Raw genomic sequence first — 21,999 nt, forward strand, 5'->3', positions numbered from 1 at the left:
TGCGGGCCAGCAGAAATGAGATAAGGTCAAGGTAGCCCCTAGGTTTAGGAGGAGGCTGGATTAAGCAAGAGTAGTTTTTGCTTTCCCAGAGCTCTGTGTCCTATGTGGCAAGGTCAGCTGTGCCTAGAGGGTCTGATGTGCAGCCTCTGTCCCTGCCCATCTGCCACTTCGAGTGACCAGGACAAGTACGCAGGCAGCTTTGCTTCAGTCATGGCAGCAAACGTGCCTCTTCTCACTCTGGCCCTAACGCTTTTGTGCTTTGCTTCTTCTTGCTGCTGGCGTGCTCAGGACTGCCTTTCCTCACCAGTGGAGTGGTAAGATCCAAATACCAGGTGTGGGCCTTGGGGGGTGGAGAAGAGGCTGCTCTGCCCACTCCGGCACTGCTGCCTGGCTGCTTCCAGCCCTGTCAAAAGGAGGTTTACATGGCCCCACTCACCGCCCCCACCGCCACCAAGGCCTCTGAGGGTTGTAGAAGTTTCCTCTACCTGGCCTTGTTCTCAGAGCCTCCCGGGATAGTTGACAGTCCTGCTAAAGACAGAATTGGGCTCATGGTCCTGTCCTTGCTCCAGATTTCCCTCTCCTCTTTCTGAATGTCTGGAATGTCTGTTTACACAGAAACTTGGAGTTTGGAGGTAAATTTGCCCATGGGGATATGAGGCCCCTGTGTGAAGAGAGGCCCCTGGTGTTTTAAACCCTCCTCTCCCTTCCAATTTCAGCTGTTTAAACAAGAACAGAGCTTTCTGGTGGGGATAGAGCTCAAGTCAAGTTGTTAGGAAAGCAAGCCCTCAAACCTATGAGCAGCGAGATGTGGGGTGCTTTTGATTTTGCTGTCACCCCTGCTAGGGTGACACAAGGCTAGAGGTGGGGGCGGCTGGCTCCCAGTGGGAGCTCTAGAGGGCTGTGCCCACCGTGGCCCATGCTCTTGCATAGTGGTACCCAGAAGGAAGAGTTCTGGGAATATCCAGTCTCCTAGGGGACAGGCGCGACACTTGAATGACAGATCATGTGGGAGTAGTGAGGTTGGAGGGACTAGAAAGGCAGGATGAAGGTGAGGAATTATGGAGGATGGACCGACAGATCCTAGTGACCCTCTGGACAAGGTGATAGGAAGAGGCCTGACTTGATTGAAAGTGTTTCTCTGTTGCAGGGCGAGAAGGGCGAGCCAGGTGCCATCCTGACAGGTGACGTCCCTTTGGAAAGACTGAAGGGGACAAAGGTAATGATGTCACCAGGTCCTGGAGGCACACATCTTTGGCTTCCTGTCTTTGTGCTTCCACCCACATTCCTCTGAGTGACAAGTCTTATCTCCCTTTTTAGGGAGAGCCTGGACTGCATGGAGCCCCTGGACCAATGGTGAGCCAGAGCGTCACTCAGCTGCGTATAGCACACCTGGACTTAGTTAAACCTAGTTGTCTCCACAGTGCAAATAGAAAGGATGTGATAAAACCTGTGCATATTAGAGTGGGAAAGCTGCAGTTACGTAAGCATTTCAGCAGGTGACTAAGGCAAGAGAGAGTGTCACACTTGCAAAATCTACTGTGGTGGCTCCCCATGGCCCCTCAAGCCCCAACAGGGACTCAGCACTTGGGATACACCCTTGCTGTAACTCTGCCTTCTTATGTCACACCAGCAGCCTGCAGGCTGGGGCTGGGTATGAGAAAAGGCCTTGGAAGATGTCACCTCTAGCACATTCCATCTGCTAGAATTCAGATTCTGGGGCCTTTCACAGGTGGCAGGGCTGTGTGTCCAGGAAAAAGGGGATCAGTGGTGGTGAGCTCCCAGAGTTACACCTTGGTGCTTGCCCAGTGAAGATTGCCCATGTCTAGGGAAGCCCTCAAAGGAACCCCACACAGTCTCTGGGCTTTTTGGATTCTGGATTTGCTGCTCACTTGTTGTGAAGTCTGGAGCAGGCCTTCCTCTCTCTCTGGAATTCTCTTTGTCCATCTGTACTTAGAAGAAATGGGATTAAGACTAGATGATGTGACAGGCCCCTCTGGCCGTGCTGCTCTACGGTCTGTGGCACATGTAGGTGTTCGGACAATTTTCATGACTGCTGTTTCCTTCAAAGATAAGCCCTAAACTGCTCGGTCACACACTCCTCCCCCAAAATGAAGACAACTCGGGGAGAGCATGTAGTGTGAGTCGGACCCTGTCCTGAAACCCAGGAGGTCCTATCGTTTTACCCTTACCACTCTCAACTGAGTATCAGAATGCCCTTGTATGATCTGTGTTTGAAGGGGGAGGAGTAATGAGGAATGAACCTAGGACCCTTTGTACTAAGCTACATTCCCAGTCTGTTTGTTTATTTATTTATTTATTTATTTATTTATTTATTTATTTATTTATTTATTTTGTAGGGTCTAGCTAAGTTGTTAAATTACCCAGGCTGGACTTGTATGTACAGTCCTCGCACCTCAGCTTCCCAGTGTGCTGAGATTAGAGGCATGTCCCACTGCACCCAGCTTGAACCCCTGTCTTGCACATAAGGAGACCAAAGCTCAAAATGGTCAAGTAACCTCCCATTGTCACGTGGCTTGCAGATGGCAGGTGAAGGACCTCAGGCCAGCCCCGCAGAAGAGACATTCACATTCTTTCCACTGCATAGCAAGCTTTCAAGGACCAAGCTGCCCTTGATTCTTTTGAGTATTATGAGCCGCAGAACTCTACATGAGGTTTGATGTGTTGAGGCTGCATCTATGGCCTAGGCGAAAAGTATCATAACATTGCATAACAGATGCATCCTTGATGAATGGTCCATAATCTCCAAGGTGCGGTCTGTGGCACATGTAGATCTTTTGAAAGATCTTCTAAAGCCTGAGGTCCCTGAATCAGGCAGAATGGACACCCAGAGTAGGGTAGCTGAGAGCTAAGGCAGACTGGAAGATTTTTGTTCACAACTGGTTAACTATTCAGTAACCTCTAGTAGCATAGCAAATACAAATAGCATCAGGGCCAGCAGGCGACTGCAGATGGCCGTGGCTGTTGTCCCACTGAAGGCCAGCTTGTGCACAGCTTGCCAAACACAGTCAGTAAGGGCACCTTTTAATTTGCATAAAGATTCCATATGTGCTAACTGTGGCCCTGGTGACTAGTTTAGCTTGCAACTCCTTTGCAAATGCACCGCGGTCTTTTTACTCAAAGGGTGGTCCAGGCTCCAGCATCACCAGCCATTGCATGGGGCTTGTTAGAAATGCAGAACCTCAGCCCTGACACACTGAATCTGCATTTTAACGGGATCTAAGGAGTTCTCATGCACATGGACATTGGGAAGTATTGTACAGGAACCTGCCAAACAAATGGGCTATAGTCTGGTAACTCCTTCCTTAAGAGTGAGGTGGATGGGAATTTTATGGTAGATCCTATTTCAGTGAAGTGTTTATTTGCAATTGTTCAGGGCATGACTACTGTGTTAATGGTAAAGAAAGGATTTAGAAGGCTTTCACTTTAAACCTGCCAGTTTTTGGAGAGACAGGGCAGACACAAATAGAAATAAGTAGGGTAAAGGTCCACATTCTGAGCCAGCACTGTACCCAGACATCTGGGTACAGAGGCCCTGAGATGCAGACTTCTTACTCCTTAGTCTGCACTGCTGGTGAGGATCCAGAACCTTGGATGAGGTACAGCTTGAAGGAAGTGGGGTGTCCGGTGGGGCTAATTGCTTCTAGAAGAGAAGCAGAGGTAGGAGAACAGGAGCTTGAATAGATGGTTACTTTGTAATTATTCTTCACTTTCCTTCCTCCTCTCCAGGATTCAGTTGCCAGTGCCCACTAAAACAAGCATGGCCCCCGCACCTCTCTGCACTTTGAGTTCCTCTTATTTTCTAGTCTGATGTTTGTTTTGCCTCTAGGGACCCAAAGGACCACCGGGACACAAAGGAGAATTTGGCCTCCCTGGACGACCTGTAGGTATCAGTGTTCCTAGAACTAGATGTAAAGGGTGGAGCAAGCGGCCTGGCTGGTCCCTGGGCAGGGGAGTTACCAAAGTGTCTCCTATGGTCTTCAGGGTCGCCCAGGACTGAATGGCCTCAAGGGTGCCAAAGGAGATCGAGGAATCATGATGCCAGTGAGTGCCACAACCACTGACTGCCCTTGGGGGATGCCAAGAGGGGTTGGGCCCTTGGGGTCCAGAGCACATTGAGTTGGAGTCCTTGTTATCTCTTTCTAGAATATCCTTCAAAATATTTTGGAGCGCTAGTTTGGTGGCCATAAATTTCCTCAGATGTTCTTTGTCATGGAAGCATCTTATTTCTCCATTGGTTTTGAAACATAGTTTTGCAAGGTACATTAATCTGGGTTGAAGGTTGTTTTCCTTTAGAACTTGAAATACTTGACCCCAAGCTCTCCTTGACTTGAGGGTTTGTGCTAAGAAGTCATCTGTGATTCTGGTGGATTTTCCTTTATAAGTAATTTGGGTTTCTTTCTCAAACAGATTTTAAGATTCTATTCTTATGAAATCTTAACTATGATATTCCTGGCTGTAGGTGTTTGTTTGTTTGTTTCTCAGAATGACTAATTGGAGTTTTCTAGGCCTCACTTAACTGTATGTCAAATTCTTTTTCTCTGTCAGGGAAGTTTTCTGTCGTGATGTCTATGAACAATTTTTTAAAAAAATATCATTTGTGCTATGTTTTGCTTTTCCATTGACTCCCATCAATCTGAACTTCTTCTTCCTTGTCTCATCTAGGAGCCGCTGGACTGATCTCTCATCATTCCCAGACATTATTAAGAAATCTTTCCTTTATGACCACTAACCCCAACCAAACCTGTCTTCTTTATCTGAGATCCTGTCCTCATGGTGGCTTGATCTGCTGCGGATACTTTCAATGGAATTTTTATTCTTTGGGATACTCACTTGAATATGCCTTATGGATTCCATGTTTTTCCTATGCTGAGCATCCTAGCCTCTGTAATCTTCTTAAGCTCCTCCATTTTTTGATTGTATCTTTTCTACAGTCACTAAGCATGCTTTGCATTTTGGACACCACCTCTGTATTTATTTGAGAAATTATTTCTGATTTCATTTTGTCTAGAGCCTCATTCAGTTGCTTTGTTATTTCTGCTTAAGAGAGACCCAAGTGGGTGGCTTTCAGGTTGTCCTGCCTCACTGCGCCCTGGGTTTGCCTTTGGTGAACTGGATGTTTGGGGTTGTGTCTTGTTTAAGTGTCTTCTCATTTTCTTTTCTCTTTTAGTTTAATTTTTGGATTGATGCTTGTAAATTATGTATGGTATGTTGCTTCATACCATACATAATTAGAACCCTTAGGAAATGCATTTAGAATATTTAGAACCCTTAGGAAATGACTACTTCACTGAGTTAGTTATCTTCCAGGTGTAGCTGGTTTTTGGGTTTTGAGTCTGTTGCAAGAGCCTACCTCTTCAGTTTGTTGGGGATGGGAGGTTGTTGCCTGTTTGGCCCAGGGCCTGGTTCTCTGACACTTTGCCTCAGTATTTTTGTGACCCTTAGTCAATCTCAATCTTGGAATATCAGAAAGAACAGCTATTTAGAACAATTAAGTGTGAAAAAGAATAATTATGTCACTTCTAGCTATAGTGCTATCATCAGAAATGACAGCTTAGAAAATTATAGACTAAGCTAACCATTAATTTGCCACATTTAACCATATGAACTAGATTTGTGGTTATGAAATCTAAAACAAACCAGCAAATTATATGCAGTATACAAGTCCTTAATATGTCAATTTTCCTTTCAGAGGTTAAAATTTAAAATGGGGTAGGGAGAAAATAGAGAAGTGGAAGAAAAGAAAGAAATTTGAAGTAAGGCTGGAGGGACAAAGGGAAAATCACATTAACTTCGGGAAACTGGCTAGAAGGCTAGAGGGAAAGAGAGAAGGGAGAGATAAAAAGAACAGAACAAAACCACAAACACACAGAGGCTAGAAACTATGTTCTCACTCATATAAAAACAGTGAAGGAGATAAAACCAAAACAAAACCACCACAACAACAAAAAACAAATGAGAGGGAGAGAGAGAAAAGAAAATGTCCATGCTATTACTGGTTGACTGTATGGAGACAGAGTCCTGATCCATGTGGATTATCCCAGCAAGCCAGCAGTAAATTTTTGGCAGGGTATTAGATAATCTCAGCAAACCTGCACCTTCTGGCTGAGGCCAGACTCATTTGGCCTGCAGCCATGAGCACACCTGTGAGCCTGAACCCAGCTGGAAGCTGCTGGGTGGAGCGCTCAGCCATTCTGAGTTCTGAGCTGAGCTGGCCCCTCTCCAAGATGGCTTCCAGCCAATTGCCCTCTCACGGGATGACTGAGCTCTAAGCACTCACCACCAGCTAGTGCAGTCCTCCATGTCTGCTGCTCTTCTCCACTGATGTGTCTCTCAGTGGAGGCCATTGGGATCACCAGCAGTCACGTGTGTCCCCAGGTTTGAAACGCTCCTTTCATGCAGTGTCATCTTAGGGAGAAGGCACCTAAAAGCTACCTCCTTGTTCTTGACTGAATTTTCTCTCTTCATTCTCCCAATGGGCTTCCACTCACGCTTCAGATCCTTCCTGGCCCAGGGGACCCTTTTCCTTCTTCTTGTCTTCCACATGCTACTGTATTCAAGTATCTGGATGGCAGCTCTCAAGGGAAGTTGTTTCTCTGCTGCTCACCACTCTACCATCTTGGTGTTCTTTCTTACAATATGCTTTTAAAGACAGTAGCTCAGTAGCTTGGTGATAACTAACTATCCCATGAGGCGTGCTTGTAGAGTCATGATTTTCCCCATGGGAAACTGGGGCTGATAGACATGAAGTCCCCCACCAAAAGTACTGATCACTGAAGCACAAACCAGCAAGAAAACACAATCCTGTGTTCGTTGCTGCTTCTCTTTCCACTACAGTCTGTTTGTATGTCTAGAAATCCAGAACACAAATTCTCCAAAGCCTTCTGGTCTGACTTACTTTCACTTGGCCCACAGGTACCACTGGGTAAACTGGTGCCTTCCTTAAAGTGATCGGCGTAGTCTCCTGCTGTGTGCCCATCAGAGTCCCAGCTTTCAGACCCTGAGGTCCTCCTCTCAGCTAGGAGGAGGAGATGTGGCATGATACTAAGGCCAGGCTGACTGCCTTTGAAAATGATTGTACTATCCAGCAAAAGTTTTGCACTTAATTTTCACTTCTTAGGCTCTCCCCAGGCACTTCCACACTAGGGATGTGCTGATAGTACCAACTGAGTACTGCTCTGGAAGCCGGAATCTGGGTTTCAATCTGTTTGCTGTGAGTTGCTCTGTGACTTTGAGCAGGTTGCTTCACCTTATCTACCTGGGTCAGCCAGGGACAGTATTTGCTGAGCTGTCTTCTCTATCATATGTTATGAAGATGTAGTGGGGTCACGAATGTAGAAGTGCTCTGTGGACAGGCCTTGTCTATCTGAGAGAAAAGGTGCTTACTTTCAGACTGAAGGCCCGCCTTTCCTTGTGGAGTGCCTTCCGAGAACTGGGGAAAGTGTCCTGCCACTGCCTCCGCATTCCCAGCACCTGAATTCCGACATGGCCTATCCTATCCTTTCTCCCTCCAGGGTCCACCTGGCCTACCTGGTCCTCCAGGCCCCCCTGGACCACCTGGAGCTGTGGTTAACATCAAAGGAGTAAGTTGCAATGGGACTGGGGGACTTGTGTGAGAGGGATCGATCAGTGGATACTACACTGCCTTAAGTGGGAGTCAGGCATCCTGGTGGCCTCAGCTCTCTTGTTCTATTTCTTGCAGGCTGTGTTCCCAGTACCTGTCCGGCCACACTGCAAAATGCCAGTAAGTAGCACATAGCCACTACCTCCAGGAGCAGGCTTTTCTCAGAAATGCACTCAGAGAAAAAGATCACTGTTGGTCTTGGGCCTGTCCATTCCAAGATATCCCCCTGCCAGTCTTCTGTCACCCATGTGGAGATGCTTAAGTGACTAGAATCTCTAGACAGTGGATTTCAGCAAGGAGATACCCTGGGTCATGGGTGGTTGCTCACCCTGGCTGCTTTTAATGCAGTCCATGAAGTGTTGTCTTTTTAATGTAGCTCTGCTAGCTTTTATGCTAGAGCCATGTGAAATGGAGGAAAACAGACCCAAAATACTTGCCTAGAATCCTAGAAGCCCTAGGTTCAATCCCCAGCACTACAAACAGACAAATGCCAATGGTAACTTACAGTTTCTACACAGAAAACTTCAGGGCTAAAGTGTATAACTATTGTGTTTGCCCTTGCCAGTGATCACAGTGCATAGCCCAGCCAGGCAGGGCTGATCTCTCTCCCTTTGTCACAGGGAAACAAACTGTGACTCATGGGAGCTCACTGGTTGGTCCAAGGTTGCTGACCGTGGTGGAGTTGGGATCATGACTCAGGTCTCTTGACTATGAAGCAGCAAGTACAGGCGTGCTTGCCTGGCCCCTCAACACCATCTCTCGGGTTTCACCCATGTTATTAAGAAAGTCTTATTTCTGTGGGGAAACCTAGGAAGGTGGGCCAGTCTGTAGGCACAGGCATGAGTCATGAAATAGCACATAATCATTCTTATTCGTTATGCAAATATTTATTGAGTACTTCCTAGTGTTGAATATTCTGCTGTGCCCCACAGACCCAGGAGTGAACTAGACAGGCGTGGTCTCTGCTTTCTGGAGCGTGTAAATTATAAAGTAGAAAAGTCTTTGAAGTGGATTCATAATTAATACCTGTAGGAGGTGGTGATGAGACTCCACCAACGTGTGAAAAACGATGTAGTGTGGCTGTTTCTCCTGATAGGCGTCGTGTCTGGCCTTTGAGGCATTCAAGTGTACAGCCAGGGCCCAAGGCTCTGGTCTGGAGAGCAGAGGGCAAGATGTACCTATGTATGTGGTGAGGGGCCTGCTAATTCCCAACTGCATGTGAGGGCAGCAGTAATCCAGGCCATGTTTATATTACAGTCTGAAGAGAAACAAAGAGCAACAGTGCTGGTGGGACCTTCTGAGCAACTGCTACATCTAGTTGTTGACATGCTGGAGACACCAGAGCCCAAGAGGCAGCAGCTAGCATGGGCCCCACAGTGCTGAGAGTCAGAAGCCCCACCCAGCTTTCATAATCTCAGGCTTTAATTGGGCCAACCATGAGACAGCACTTGACAAACTTTAGGGTGCTGGGAAAATACTACCTCAGTTACCACAGTCTATTCTGGGACCTTTTACAGCAACAATGGCTTTTGGGAGAGTGGAGTTACAGTATTTAAAAGAATTTCATGGGCTCTGAGCATCTTGGCTGATAAATTTATTTCATGTTCCCTGGCTTGCCACCATGGGAACTGGGGCATAGACATTTTCTGACCAGCTCTCAAGTGAACATTTTCAAACTGAAACACTTCCAACATTTCACAAAGCCCTTCTAATTTCAGCCCTTCTGACACCATAGCACTTAGCAGCTCACACCTGTGGTGGAGGAACCTATCAGCCCCACTGCACAGAATCAGCTTGGTGCTGCAACCTTTATCCTTAACATAGAAGCACTCTTTGGTGAAGATCCCTTCTTCTCTCCCCCATCTTCTGTTGGTAATCCCTGAGCAGCTCACAGGCCCTGTCCATCCACATGGAAGGATCCTAATGCCTGATAGGTCACTTTAGTCCACATATCAACTAGGAAAAAGGTGAAAGTGGACAATTTAATACAAGGTGGCAAGTGGTGCTGTCTTAATGGTAAGGGAATGCAGGAATCTTGGAAGAAATATCTAGAACGGCTTGGACTCCAAACCTTGGCACTTCATGGGGAGTCCAGAATAGGCCCCCCAATCTAATTATAGCTAGCCCCATGGTTAGCTACCACTGCTCTCAGCACCTGTTGCTTATACTCATCTTTGATTACACGCAGTGGCCAAGCTGTTGGCTGGCCTGGCTTCAGCGCTGGGTGTGCTCCTGGCTTGGGTGCATAGTCTCTTGCATGAGTCGAAGTGAACATCTGATGAGAAAGAAGGCCAAGAATGCTCACTGTTGCCATGCTGTGTTGTCTGAAAGCCTTAGGCTTCCCCTCTGCTCAATTGTTTTGGCCAGTGAATCTCCATTCTGTCTACTCTATCCTGGCTACATGACGGGCTTCCCAATTGAAGACCTGGGATTCTGTGTGATCAGGGCTTTGGGGGCTCCAACACTGCCTCTTCTGCCACATTCCCCAGGAATAAGGGCTGACTGACCAGGCTAGTACCCAGCCAGGGTCCCCATGTTTGACCTGGCTGTTCTCTCTTTGCAGGTTGGTACTACACAGCCAGGGGATCCAGAACTCATCACCTTCCACGGTACACACCTCTCACTGGATGTTTCTCTGGGACATTTCCTGACTTAGTGTCTCTGAAGACAATGATTTTCATGTGTTCAGTGCAGGGCACAGAGGCAGCCATCAGGAAGATCTGGCCATGTGTGGAGGGAGGAATGAGAGTTTAGCCAAGGCTGTAGGGTGGGACACTTCTGTTTGGTGTTGTTACACATCTTGGCTAAGCCTTCCAGTCATCAGGAAGCACTCCATTGGTTCATTCTCTTGTTAATCTGTTCCTAAGACATTCACTAATACCAACTCCTTGCTTGGTATTATCTGATGCACTGGGCTGAGACCGCTAAATCCTGCCCTTCTGTTGTCCAGGGCCTTAGAATCTGTTAGATGAATGTAACCATTAAAAACTAACTGTAACAGGAGATACCAAGAACTAAGACAGGAAAGATCTGTGAGAGCACAGAAGGCCTTGGATTCACAACGTTCATAGCCAGCAGCATCCACATCTCCATAAAGCTTGCTCTAAATGCAGAACTCCCGGCCCCAGCCTGGGCCTCCCCAGTCAGAACCTTTACCTGCTGAGCACCCAGGGGAAGTGTGTACATAGGAAGGAGTGGGAAGCACTGGCTCCAAGTTGGTGTAGGAAGTAGCAGCATTCATGGCTACGTGTGGAAGCTTCTCTAGGGCACATCAGAGAGACAAGCCAGGACAAGGGATCTGTACATGAGCAGTATCCCTGGACTCCCTGCACCCTGTCACTCCATGTGTTCCCTTTTGGGTGTGGAGTCTATAAACACAGCTTAAATAGGGTGGCTTTTATTCCCTCTTGATACTTGTTTCCAGCTTGGCTGCTACCCTAATGCCAGGTGGTATCTCCCTGATCATGTGACACCCTGCGGTTTTTCTATTATTTCTGGTTGCCAAGTCCAGGTTGTTTTCAATCTCTATGCTCAGATCCTATTCAAGGCTCTCCTATCCCTTGGTGCCAGGTGGACCTTGGAAAGGAGGGAGTAGGGCTGTATGTTTGCTTTCTGAGATCCTCACTTGTTCCTTTGTCCTGTGGGGGCTCCTCTGGGAAGAGGAGAGGGAATAGAACATGCTGGACATGATACCCTGTCTTCCTGCTTACTTTGGACATTACTGCTGCCTCCCCAGGCGAGCGTCCTGGAGTGTGTGGTGAGCTCATGGTCTTCTTCTCTGACACATCAGGCTCTGCAGACCATGATGCTGAGACCCTCCATCTCAGGCCACTCCTCCATTACTGGAGAGACATGGTTGGACCTCTGCTTACTCCCAGTGGGGATTGTCATGCCTTTGATGTTCATAGTCTTGCTACACATTGGAGATTCCCAAGCCCCCAAACCTTGTCTATGCTCTGCGACCCCACCTCTGAACTTGAAAGCATTGAAAGATTTATCTGTCACACTTTACAGGAACCAGGAATTTGACATTTTCATGCTCATCCCATCCATCAAGAGCAGTCTTGATGGATGGGGCTCACTTCCCTTCCCAAGGGATGATCTCCCAAGAGGCTCCCTTCCCTGTAAAGTGTTGAGGGCAAGGTGCCACATGAGGCCTGTAGAGCAGCACTTCTTACTGTTCCTGTGAGTGGGTGTGTTGTACACTGTTACCATCCCTTCACTTAACTTCATAAGTCCTTGGCACCCTTAGCTGCCCTGTGTGGTCACCCCTGGGAGCATCCCCTGCCCTGATCACAGCATCATGCTGCATAGACCTAGGAGAGCAGAGACTGGAAGATTAACCTAGGGTTGAGCTTCAGTCTATACTTATAGAACCATGTAAGGGAGGATTCACTGTAGCCCTTGCAGGGCCTCATGGGACTGTGTTGGTCTCCCCTTGACAGCACATGTTTCCTTCTGCCTTACATTACCCTGAGCTGCATCTGTTTCTCCAACCCTGCTGAGCTTTTCAAGGTCAGGAAATGTGTCTGATAAAGGATTTTATGCCTGCTGACTTCTCCGGAGGCCTTTGAGTGTTTGAGTAAGCTTTGTTACTGAGGCTTAGTTTGAAAATTTATTTCAGAAAGTTTTTATATAGAATGAAGGTGATTTTCCACTGTCTTGTTTTCTTTCTTAAATGTGTGTGTGTTTGGTGATAGGTGTTAAAGGAGAGAAAGGATCCTGGGGTCTTCCTGGCTCAAAAGGAGAAAAAGGGGACCAAGGAGCCCAAGGACCACCAGGTAATCCAGCTCTTATTCTGGGTCTTGGCTTTAATTTTTATTCCTAAAAAATGTAGCTGAGTCAGAGAGTAAGACTAACCCATGACCTCCCTGACCACAATCTGCTGTGAGTTCTGGTGAGATTTAGTCATGCGCTTGGCATGTCCACAGTGGACCATAATCAAGAGAGACCATGATATCCAACTATTCATAGTTCGTGTGTAAAACAAAGCCCAAAGAGACCCAAGGACTTGTCCAGGGTCCCACAGACTCTGCATGGGTGGGTCTGGCCTAGAATGATAGCTGTCTTTAAGCCCAAGGTGAACCCTATTATTAGCTAAACCTATGTAAGGTGACTTGCAGTAGGAAATTATCATTTCCAACTTGGAGACCCTTGTTTTAACTTTCTGAAAGGGTGACCATGAATTTCATAAAGCATTTCTTCTACAGGTCCTCCAGTTGATCCAGCTTACCTGAGATATTTTCTGAACAGCTTGAAGGTGAATATTCTCTACTGAACATTTGGCCTCAGTCAGTTTCCTGTTGCTGTAATTGAATACCACAGCCTAAGTAATGTACAAGTAAAGGTTCATTCAGCTCACAGTTCAGGTTGAGAGGTTACATCTGGTAAAAGGCCTTTTTGTTGCTGGAGACTCTGCAGGGTCCTGGGGTGGTGCAAGGCATTACACAGCCAGACCAGCGAGTTGCCAGAAAGCACTCACTTTTATAACAAAGGCACTCCCTAGATACCCCATTAGTTCATGAATCTAAAATCCTCATGTCCTAGTAACCTCCCAAAGGTTAGCACATGACTTTGAGCATTAAGTTTTGAACACGTGGAATTTGGGGAAATTGGGGTGAATACAGTCAAACCGTAAGAGCCTGTTCCCAACTTCTTTGGTTTATGTAAGAGACGATCTGTGTCAGTCTTATGGAAATACTCCTGTGTTCTCTCTTTTAGGGGGAAAATGGAGACAGGGGATTCAAAGGAGAAAAAGGAGATTCTAATGACAACTTCTTTGTGTCTGGGTCTCCAGGCCTGCCAGGAAATCCAGGCGTGGCTGTGAGTAGTGACTCCGCCAAGTCATCTTCCACAAGGATTTAGGGCTGTCCCTGAAGCTCCCACTAAGATTAGGCAGTTAGAGAGTTCAGGCTTGGTCAAGTTGGAGGCAGGACAGAGTAGAGGCCAGATCCTCCAATTCAGTGCTTCTTGACTGATGGTGAAGTTGGAAGAGGCCTATGGAGGAAGAGGAGGTGGCCCAGACTATATATAGTTAGTTAACTTCCAGGCACTAACCGCATCATACCTAAGTGGTGGAAAAATTTAACTAACACAGAGAATTACTAATGGGGAGCAGATCAGGTGATAGAGACAGAAAGAAAAGTGAGGGTGATATTTTTAGAAGGGCTATGTGGTTCTTCTGAATTTTTATTAAAGATGGAGCTCCTAGACAGACCTGGTCTTCTTAGGATGAGAGTTTTCCAAGCCACAAGAGAAAAAAAATCAGTCTTTGCTCCCAATGAGATGACCAGATGACTGATTTCACAGCCAGATGATTGACATTGGTCTCAAAGTTTCCTTTGCTGGTAGAATGAGCAAAGCCAGAGACCAGGTTCTACTTCTAGCTGTGCCCTTAATTTGCACTGGGATTTGGAGCAAGTCCTTTCCTCTCTGTACCCTCATCTTGTATAGGGATGAGACTGGGTGATCTCCAGGTCCCTAATGATTCTAGATCTGCTGCTCATTCTGGCTGCCACCCCCCTGAAACAGCGCCCAGAACTGTGACTATGATAACAATTTTGTAATTTGCTTTGTTTACAAATATTCTCAAAAAGAAAAAAAAAGGGGGGAGTGTGTGAGTGGGTGTCTAGTGAGTAATGGTTTTTTGTCCTATTACTGTGTGCCTAACAGGGACAAAAAGGGGAGGCTATCGTTGGACCCCAAGGACCCCCAGGAATTCCTGGCCAGCCTGGGCCACCTGGTTTTGGAAGGCCTGGTGCCCCTGGGCCACCAGGACCTCCTGGGCCACCAGGACCTCCAGCTATCCTAGGCGCAGGTTAGTAATGAGAGTGGTATCTTCCCATTTATGGTCCACCCCAACTATGCTCAGGGTCACCACTGCTGGGGGCTTTATCAGAGCCATACTGCCTGACAGAAGACTATTTCCTAGATGAAACTTTCTTTCTTTCTTTTGTTTTTTTGGAACTTTCTTTATTTTTCTTTTTTAAAAATTATGATACAATTCATATGTCATAAAATTCACCAATTCCAATGGTACAGTTCAGTGGTGTTTAACACGTTAACAGGATCAGGTAGCCTTACCATTGTCCTAGAACACCCAAAAGAAATCACACCAAAAAGAAATTTTGTACTAGTTAGCACCTTCCCCCCCAGATCTTGGCAACCACTAATTTACTTCTGGTTTCTGAATTTGCCTATTTTGAAAATTGTATATAAATAGAATCATACAGGATGTTGCCTTTGAGGTCTGACCTCTTTCAACCATATTGTTTTCAAGGTTATTCTGTGTCAAACTATGTATCAGCACTTAATTCCTTTTTTTGTTTTTTAATATATGTATTTGGTATACAGTCTCACTGCCTCACTTGGATTCATAGCAATCTTCCCGTTTCAGCCTCCCCTACTCTGTGATTATAGGCATGGGCCACCACACCAGGTTTTGGTGGCCAGCTCAGTGGGCCCAGGGCAAGATTGGCATAGCCTGTGGTACTGAGGTCCTTACTCTTGCCAGGTAGCTGTCTGCCTCAGCTTAGACCACTGAGCCATCTCCCCAGCCCACTTCATTCCTTTTTATGGTCAAATAGCATTCTACTGTATATTTGTACATTTTATTTATTCACTTGTGTGCTCATGGACACTTGAGTTGCTTCAATTTTTCAACCATTATGAACAATGCTGCTATGGATATTTGTAGACAAGTTTTTATGTATGTTTCTCATGACCCTGACCATATACCAAGAGTGAAATTTCTGGATCATATGATTACTTGGCAATTAACTTTTTGAGAAACTGCCAAATCATTTTCAAAATCACCTACAATATTTTATAATGTTATCAGTTGTACACGAGGGTCCCAATTTTCTTCTCATCTTCACCAACACTTATATTTTTACTGCATTTTTTATTCTATCCATCCTAATGGGTGTAAGGTGATACCTCATTGTGGTCTTGTTTTTTTTTTTTTTTTTTTTTCTTTCTATCTTTTCAAGACAGGGTCTTGCTATGCAGTTCAGGCTGGCCTTGAACTCAGTCTGTAGTCCAGGTTGATCTGAAACTTGCAACACTCCTCCTACCTCCTGAGTACAGGGATTACAGGCATGCACTACCATGCCTGTCTTGTGGTTTTGTCTTTTGAACATCTTTTCATATACAGTAGAACCTTTCTGGTCACTATAACACTTTCCTAGGGACTTGAAAATCTGACTTAAGGACCAGAATTAACTCTTAACTTTCAGTATAAAAATAAGCTCATCCTCTGGAGCCTCAGTCAGTTCCTTGAATGTAAAATGGATGAAATTTAAAAAAATATCCTTGTATTGAATTTTGCTAATCATTTTACTAGAGTATCTTGTTGAATCTCACAACAACATTTCAAGAAAAGTATTTGCATCCCCATTTTACAGGTGAGGAAAGTGACACTTAGAGATATTCAGGATCCTAATGGGGTTGCATAGCTAAAGTCATTAGTCTTAGGTTTCAGATTTGGATCATAGTTGCTTCAAAGTGACTGCCATTTATTTCTACTATGTACAAGTTGGGCAGCAATACTACAGGTTGAACATCCCTGCCTCCAAAACTGAAACATTCTAAAGTCTGAAACTTCTTGATGTACTGACATCACATCACAAATGGAAGAAAATTCTACACCTTAAAATTTTGATGTTCAAATTTATTTAAATTATTATATAAATTACTTTCATGTTTGCGTATAAAATACATGTATGAATTCAGTGTCTAAACTTTGGTCCCTATCTCCAAAATATCTTACTATGTATATGAAAATATTGTAAAATCTACAAAATATAAATCTGAAACACTCTTGTCCCAAGCATTTTATATAAGCATTGTTCAACCTGTACTAGCATAAAGATGATGAACAGATCATTTTTTGTTGACTGGGTCGGCATGAGCCATGTGCGGGAGGAGTACCTGGAAGGGATCCATGTAGTCTAGAGCCTCAGAGAAAGCTTTCTACAGGAGGTGACCTTGCTGTGGTGGCTTCGGCTCAACCTTGGCTTTTTTGGTTGAGAAAAAGTCAAGTCATATTCTAAGTGGGAAATATGACTCAAAGTAGCTCATGCAGAAGGGAAATTTATTGGCTGTGAAAGCAAGAGTGAGCAATCGATTTGTGGGGAAGACAGGCAGCTAGAACTCCAGAACGACCACGATCAAGGACTTGTCCTCTGCAAGGACTCTCAGGCCATCTCTTGCCTCAGCTTCTCTGTGTGCATGGGCTTCAGGCCTCTCCACCTCACCCCAAACCACATCCTCTGCACAAAGGGAGATGTGACTACTGATGTTGACAGCATGCAGCTTCCTCTGCCAGATAAAAATCTGGACCTCCCTTCTCAGTTTTAGTTCGAAAAGTCCTAATGGGAGGTAGGTCCCAGGGAAGGATTGTGATTGGCCTACTCAAGAGAGGTGCCAACCTTGGACCACTCACCTATGGCCAAGAAATAGGATGCATAGGAATTTGGTAAGACTGGGTGTGGTGGCACTCAGGAGGCTGAGCCAGGAGAATCACTGTGAGTTTGAGGCCAGCTTAGGCTATTTAATGAGTTCAAAGCCAACCTGAACTACAGAGTGAGACCCTGTCTCCAAAAAAAAAAGCTCTTTCTGGAACCAAGTGGTTGTAGAAGTGAAGGGAAAGACCTCAACAGCAGATGATGAAGAATAAAGCCTTGGAGTTACAGGAAGTGGAGACTATGGCAGAGAGCACAGGCTGCAGAGAAACTGTTGTCCATAGCAGCACTGTACGAGGGGGCCCAGACAACCTCACTGCATATTATACCCTCACATAATATATGGCAAGTCTCAGTTGATAGAGCACCTACGTAGCCATTATCTTATATAATCTTCCCAGCAACCCAAGGAAGATGAAATGGATATTATAAACCCCATTTCATGGAAGAAGACACTGAAGCTTAGAGAGTATAAGACACTTATTCAAGGTTACACATGCTAGTAGGAGGCTGGGATTCAAATCCAAGCCCACCCCAGCCCTCTAGCCTCTAGACATTTACCACCTGTACCTAGACATGGACATATCATTAATCGCAATGACCTGAAGTATCACATATAGTGATTTTACCAGAAACTGTAAAAACATCCTTAACTCTGCCAAGAACTTTGCAGATGTTGTGGAGGAGGTGGAAGTAGGGACAGGGCTTTAGAGAGGCAGAGGAGGAGCACAGTGCTCATTCTTCCTTAGGTTTGCCTAAAGCAGGGGCATTCCAGTAGTGAATCACGGACTCCTGGAGAGCTCAAGAATATGCCTTGGGGATCTGGCATCCTACTAACACTTTTGTAGAAGTGTTTGTGTGCACATATGTTTTTCTGGGGAAGAGGGCAGTGGCCTTGACCTGATTTTTAAGCATACCATGACTCTTTATAAGTTAAGAACCTCCAGTTAAATGTTGTGCAATTTGCAAAGTGCATTCTGATTTTGTATGTCCCTCATTCTTACCACAGCCCAGTAAAGAAGAAATGCTCGCTTATACCTCACAGAGGAGACAGGAGGCCAGGGAGCTTACTGTCCCCTCATGAGCACACAGCTGGGAAGTGACAAACTGGGAACTCAACCCCAAGGGCAGAGCTACTGTGACTGCATACCCCAGCCCCCTCCCACAACCTAGTCCCTTGTCTTCCTCTTTCTGTGCCCACTTCCTCTGTGCAGAGGTCACATGCTTGTCTCTTGGGTGAGAAAAGTTATATGAGTCAGGATATTTTTGGATGCATGTGACAGAAAATCTACTTAAAACTTGCTTTTACAAAATACAACAGAAGGGACTTACTGACTTATACACCTGAAAAGTCTCAGGCCTAGCTTGATCCGGGATGACACTGAAGGACCCCATCTCTTCCCTAAGCCAGTCAGTGTGGCCTAAGTCACACGGTGGGTCTGGGGCCCCAGCATACAGTTGTCAGGTAAGATTTCTTACAGCACTGAATGGAGCTGTGAACACTCCTGCTCCAGTGGTCACCTGGCATGTGAAGCATTTTTTAAGGTCTGTGTTTCTTGTAACTTTTGTTTCTGCTTTGTCTTAGCTGTGGCCCTTCCAGGCCCACCTGGCCCTCCAGGACAGCCAGGACTTCCTGGATCCAGGAATTTGGTCAGTGCCCTAATCAGTGTGTAGTCACTGTTCTGGTATGGATGGATCTAGTTAAAACTTTGGCTGTGATGTGTAGGGGCTGGCATCCCTTTTATTTTGGAATGTGGACTCCATGACAATAGAATTGGTGCAATTCCACAAACAGTGAAGAGTAATTTATTATCTATTTAGTTGACTTATTAAATAAAAATGTACAGAAAACAAAATTGTTTATTATTGAAATTCTACCCTGTGAATCTTTAATTGCCTAAGCTAAGAAGTAATCATATTTTGTTTTTAAAAAATAATCATAAGTATGTAAACTCTACCATTGTAGATCTTGTAAGCGCGTCATATTTACTCTAGATCTTTCTGCCTTCATGACTCTGCTAAAAGATGTCACCATCTTGTGGTTCCTGGAGGCAGGGTGTGGCATGCCAAGATTATAGTAATGCATGGAAAGATAGGCCAGCACCTCTGGGGGATACTAGGAGTTCCAGGAATGCCCCTTGGTCTTTACTGGATTTTACTCAGAAAAATTGACTGCCAAAGGAAACAACAAAACCAAAAGAACAACAACAAAAATCTCTATCAGATGATGACATTTTGATATTTGGTTCCTCGGTGGGGAGAAACTTCTAAGCCATTTTGATGCATAAAGTCACCGTCAAGGAGAGATGAAAATTAATTCTTATAATTTTTTCAGCTAAAATAAAAATTCTTTTGGCTGATAGTTCCTTAAAATTGGGTGCTATTTAGTAGACTTTATGCAGCTTCCAAGTCTGCTTCTAGATATGCTAAATGGCTGTCTAATTTTTGGCAGTTTTTGAGACAGCAATTGCAGGCCTCCATTTTCCATCATGTAGTAAATATTGTAATTACCAAGCTAGGCAAAAATTAAGGCCTAAGTATAATTGCCTACGTGCTTGCATTTCTTATTCCAAGTGCAAACAAATTTGAAACCTGCTATGGAGCAGCATGAGATGACACCATTTAGTTAATACCACGAAGCAGCTTTAAAGAAATGAAAGTGGCAAAACTTGCTGGTGGTTTTGCCAATACCAAAACCCATCAAAGACAACTCTATTGTTACATCTTTGCTCACACAGAGTATTATTTGCTGTGTTTTCATTCCCTGACTACAAAAGTTAGGTTTGTGTTTCAAGTTAATACATGTTTTTGTTACATCACAAAGACTGACCTTTAGTTATTAAAGGAGTATGATACAGCAAGCCTTCTTATTGGAAGGGAGCGCCCGGCTGTTAGTTGGCTTGACAGAGGGCATGGCTGTATTCTAGTGATAACATCAGTGTTTGCAACTGAAACCCATCTGACAGGTCACAGCATTCAGCAATATGGATGACATGCTGCAGAAAGCCCATTTGGTCATAGAAGGAACATTCATCTATCTGAGGGACAGCACAGAGTTCTTCATTCGTGTTCGAGATGGTTGGAAAAAGTTACAGGTAATTCTTAAATGTCCTTTAACAAACCGCCTCCAGATTTCTGGAAAAATAAAAGTGCACTGCTGTAAATGACATTTTTCATTTTGAAAATAGGCGAACAGTTTCTAATTGATATTTCATTTTTGATGCACTTTCTTTAAAGCTGGGAGAACTGATCCCCATTCCTGCCGACAGCCCTCCACCCCCAGCACTTTCCAGCAATGTGAGTAGTGCCCCTGCCTTGGCCCTGGCTTCTTCATAATCAACCTCCTCAGTGCCTCTTGGCAGCCAGTGTCAACTCTCCACATTCAACAGGCAGCACTTCATGGTTTAGAAATTCGTGGGTGCCAATGGAACGTACTCATCCTAAAGTAGAGGGAGACAAGGGCCCAGAGGCAGACACCTCCTGCCCCTGCGAGTCTTCCTAGACAATGGTTTCTTATCTTTTAGCCTCAGTTTACCATTTGTGAAATCACTACTAAGCTCAAGCAATCTAGACAATCCCTTTAATTTTTTGCCTTTTCTGCCTTGTAAGAAAATGGGTTATTGACATGGTCCATTGCCAAGTCCTGCTGCAGCCATATGAGGCAGCTGCTGGCATCCTCATTTTGCAGAGGACAAAACTGAGGCTTTGAAGATGTGGCTTGCTTTATTGAGTGAACATGGCAGTTCTTTAGCACAGGTCCTCTGCTTCCTGGATTCAAGGATCTTCTTAAAGGTCTTGAGAGCATCCCTTCCACTTATGATGGGGTGTGCTGCTTACATTTGACTATGGAACTTTTCAGTAGCCGTGAGCAGCTGTGAAGTCAGGTGTGATGGCATCTGGGTATCATCCAAGCACCCTAGGAAGCTGAGGCAGGGAGATTCCAGGTTTGAGTCCAGCTCAAACATAGTGGACTTATATCGAGGAACATAGTGACTTAGCAAGACTCAAAATTTAAAAGTTTTTAAAAGCTGGAGATGTAGCTCAGTGCAAAGGCTCTTGGTGTAGTCTCCAGCAATGAAAAAGAAAAAAGAAAGGAAGGAAGGAGGAAGGGCCACCGTTGAAGACAGTGACAAACTAAAATGTCTTCTGAAGAAATACTGAACTTGTACCTCACTGTACTGTGAAGAACAGACTGAGTGCATATTCACAACTGCTTCTTTTCTTTTTTTACATAACAGTCATATCAGCTCCAGCCTCCCTTGAACCCTATTTTAAGTGGCAATTATGAGAATCCTGCTGTAAGTACAATTCATGCTTTTTCTTTGCAAACTTGAAATGTGCCTACTGTCTGCTAGGCCTTGGACTTAGTACACAGTTCCTACTGTCAAAATGCTTATAGACCAGTGACAAGGCAAATAAAATATGGGCAATTACAGTGTAGTACAGAATCTTGTTTGGGCAAGGCAAACACAAGATTCCGGAGTTATGAGGAAGGTTATGGAGGAGATGATCTGGATTTTGAGGAGGTGACCACTAAATTAAGTCCTAAAGGACTATTGTTTCAGGAGTAAGCTGTTTGGGAAAAAGAATGAGGGCTCTAGGTAGAGAAAGATGGGAAAGAGGGGGGTAAGGAGAAGTGCTGATTGCAGTGGCCAAAGGAGTAGAGTTCAAATGCAGAGAAAGGAGAAGCTTATTCTGCACAGCTCAGCAAGGGCAAGGGCTGGTCATGAAAGACCTGCACATCAACATAAGGACTTTGACCCTTTTCTGTGGGCCATGGGGCACTACTGGTGGGTTTAAAGTAGGAAAGGTGTATGATAAGATTGGCAGTTCAGAAATTATCTTGGTTATAGTGTGCAAATAGATTGGAGAAGATAGGAGCCAAGGTCCAAA

The 21,999-nt window shown here is 45.1% G+C and overlaps 1 protein-coding gene across 2 annotated transcripts in view; it reads left to right on the plus strand.

The window, feature by feature from the left end:
- Col15a1 (collagen type XV alpha 1 chain) overlaps positions 1–21,999 on the plus strand; it is a 107,609-nt gene that overhangs the window by 79,637 nt on the left and 5,973 nt on the right. For both annotated transcript variants that reach the window (XM_023705453.1, XM_023705454.1), the window contains 15 exons: positions 1,148–1,216; positions 1,318–1,353; positions 3,848–3,901; positions 4,003–4,062; positions 7,533–7,601; positions 7,721–7,762; positions 10,206–10,251; positions 12,343–12,423; positions 12,853–12,902; positions 13,364–13,465; positions 14,315–14,459; positions 18,692–18,756; positions 20,073–20,201; positions 20,344–20,403; positions 21,345–21,404. In XM_023705453.1, coding sequence (XP_023561221.1) covers positions 1,148–1,216; positions 1,318–1,353; positions 3,848–3,901; positions 4,003–4,062; positions 7,533–7,601; positions 7,721–7,762; positions 10,206–10,251; positions 12,343–12,423; positions 12,853–12,902; positions 13,364–13,465; positions 14,315–14,459; positions 18,692–18,756; positions 20,073–20,201; positions 20,344–20,403; positions 21,345–21,404 — 1,068 coding nt within the window. The remainder of the gene's footprint in view (positions 1–1,147; positions 1,217–1,317; positions 1,354–3,847; positions 3,902–4,002; positions 4,063–7,532; positions 7,602–7,720; positions 7,763–10,205; positions 10,252–12,342; positions 12,424–12,852; positions 12,903–13,363; positions 13,466–14,314; positions 14,460–18,691; positions 18,757–20,072; positions 20,202–20,343; positions 20,404–21,344; positions 21,405–21,999) is intronic.

The sequence above is a fragment of the Octodon degus genome, unplaced genomic scaffold (assembly GCF_000260255.1).
Source record: "Octodon degus isolate 3935 unplaced genomic scaffold, OctDeg1.0 scaffold00221, whole genome shotgun sequence".
Taxonomy (NCBI): Eukaryota; Metazoa; Chordata; class Mammalia; order Rodentia; family Octodontidae; genus Octodon; species Octodon degus.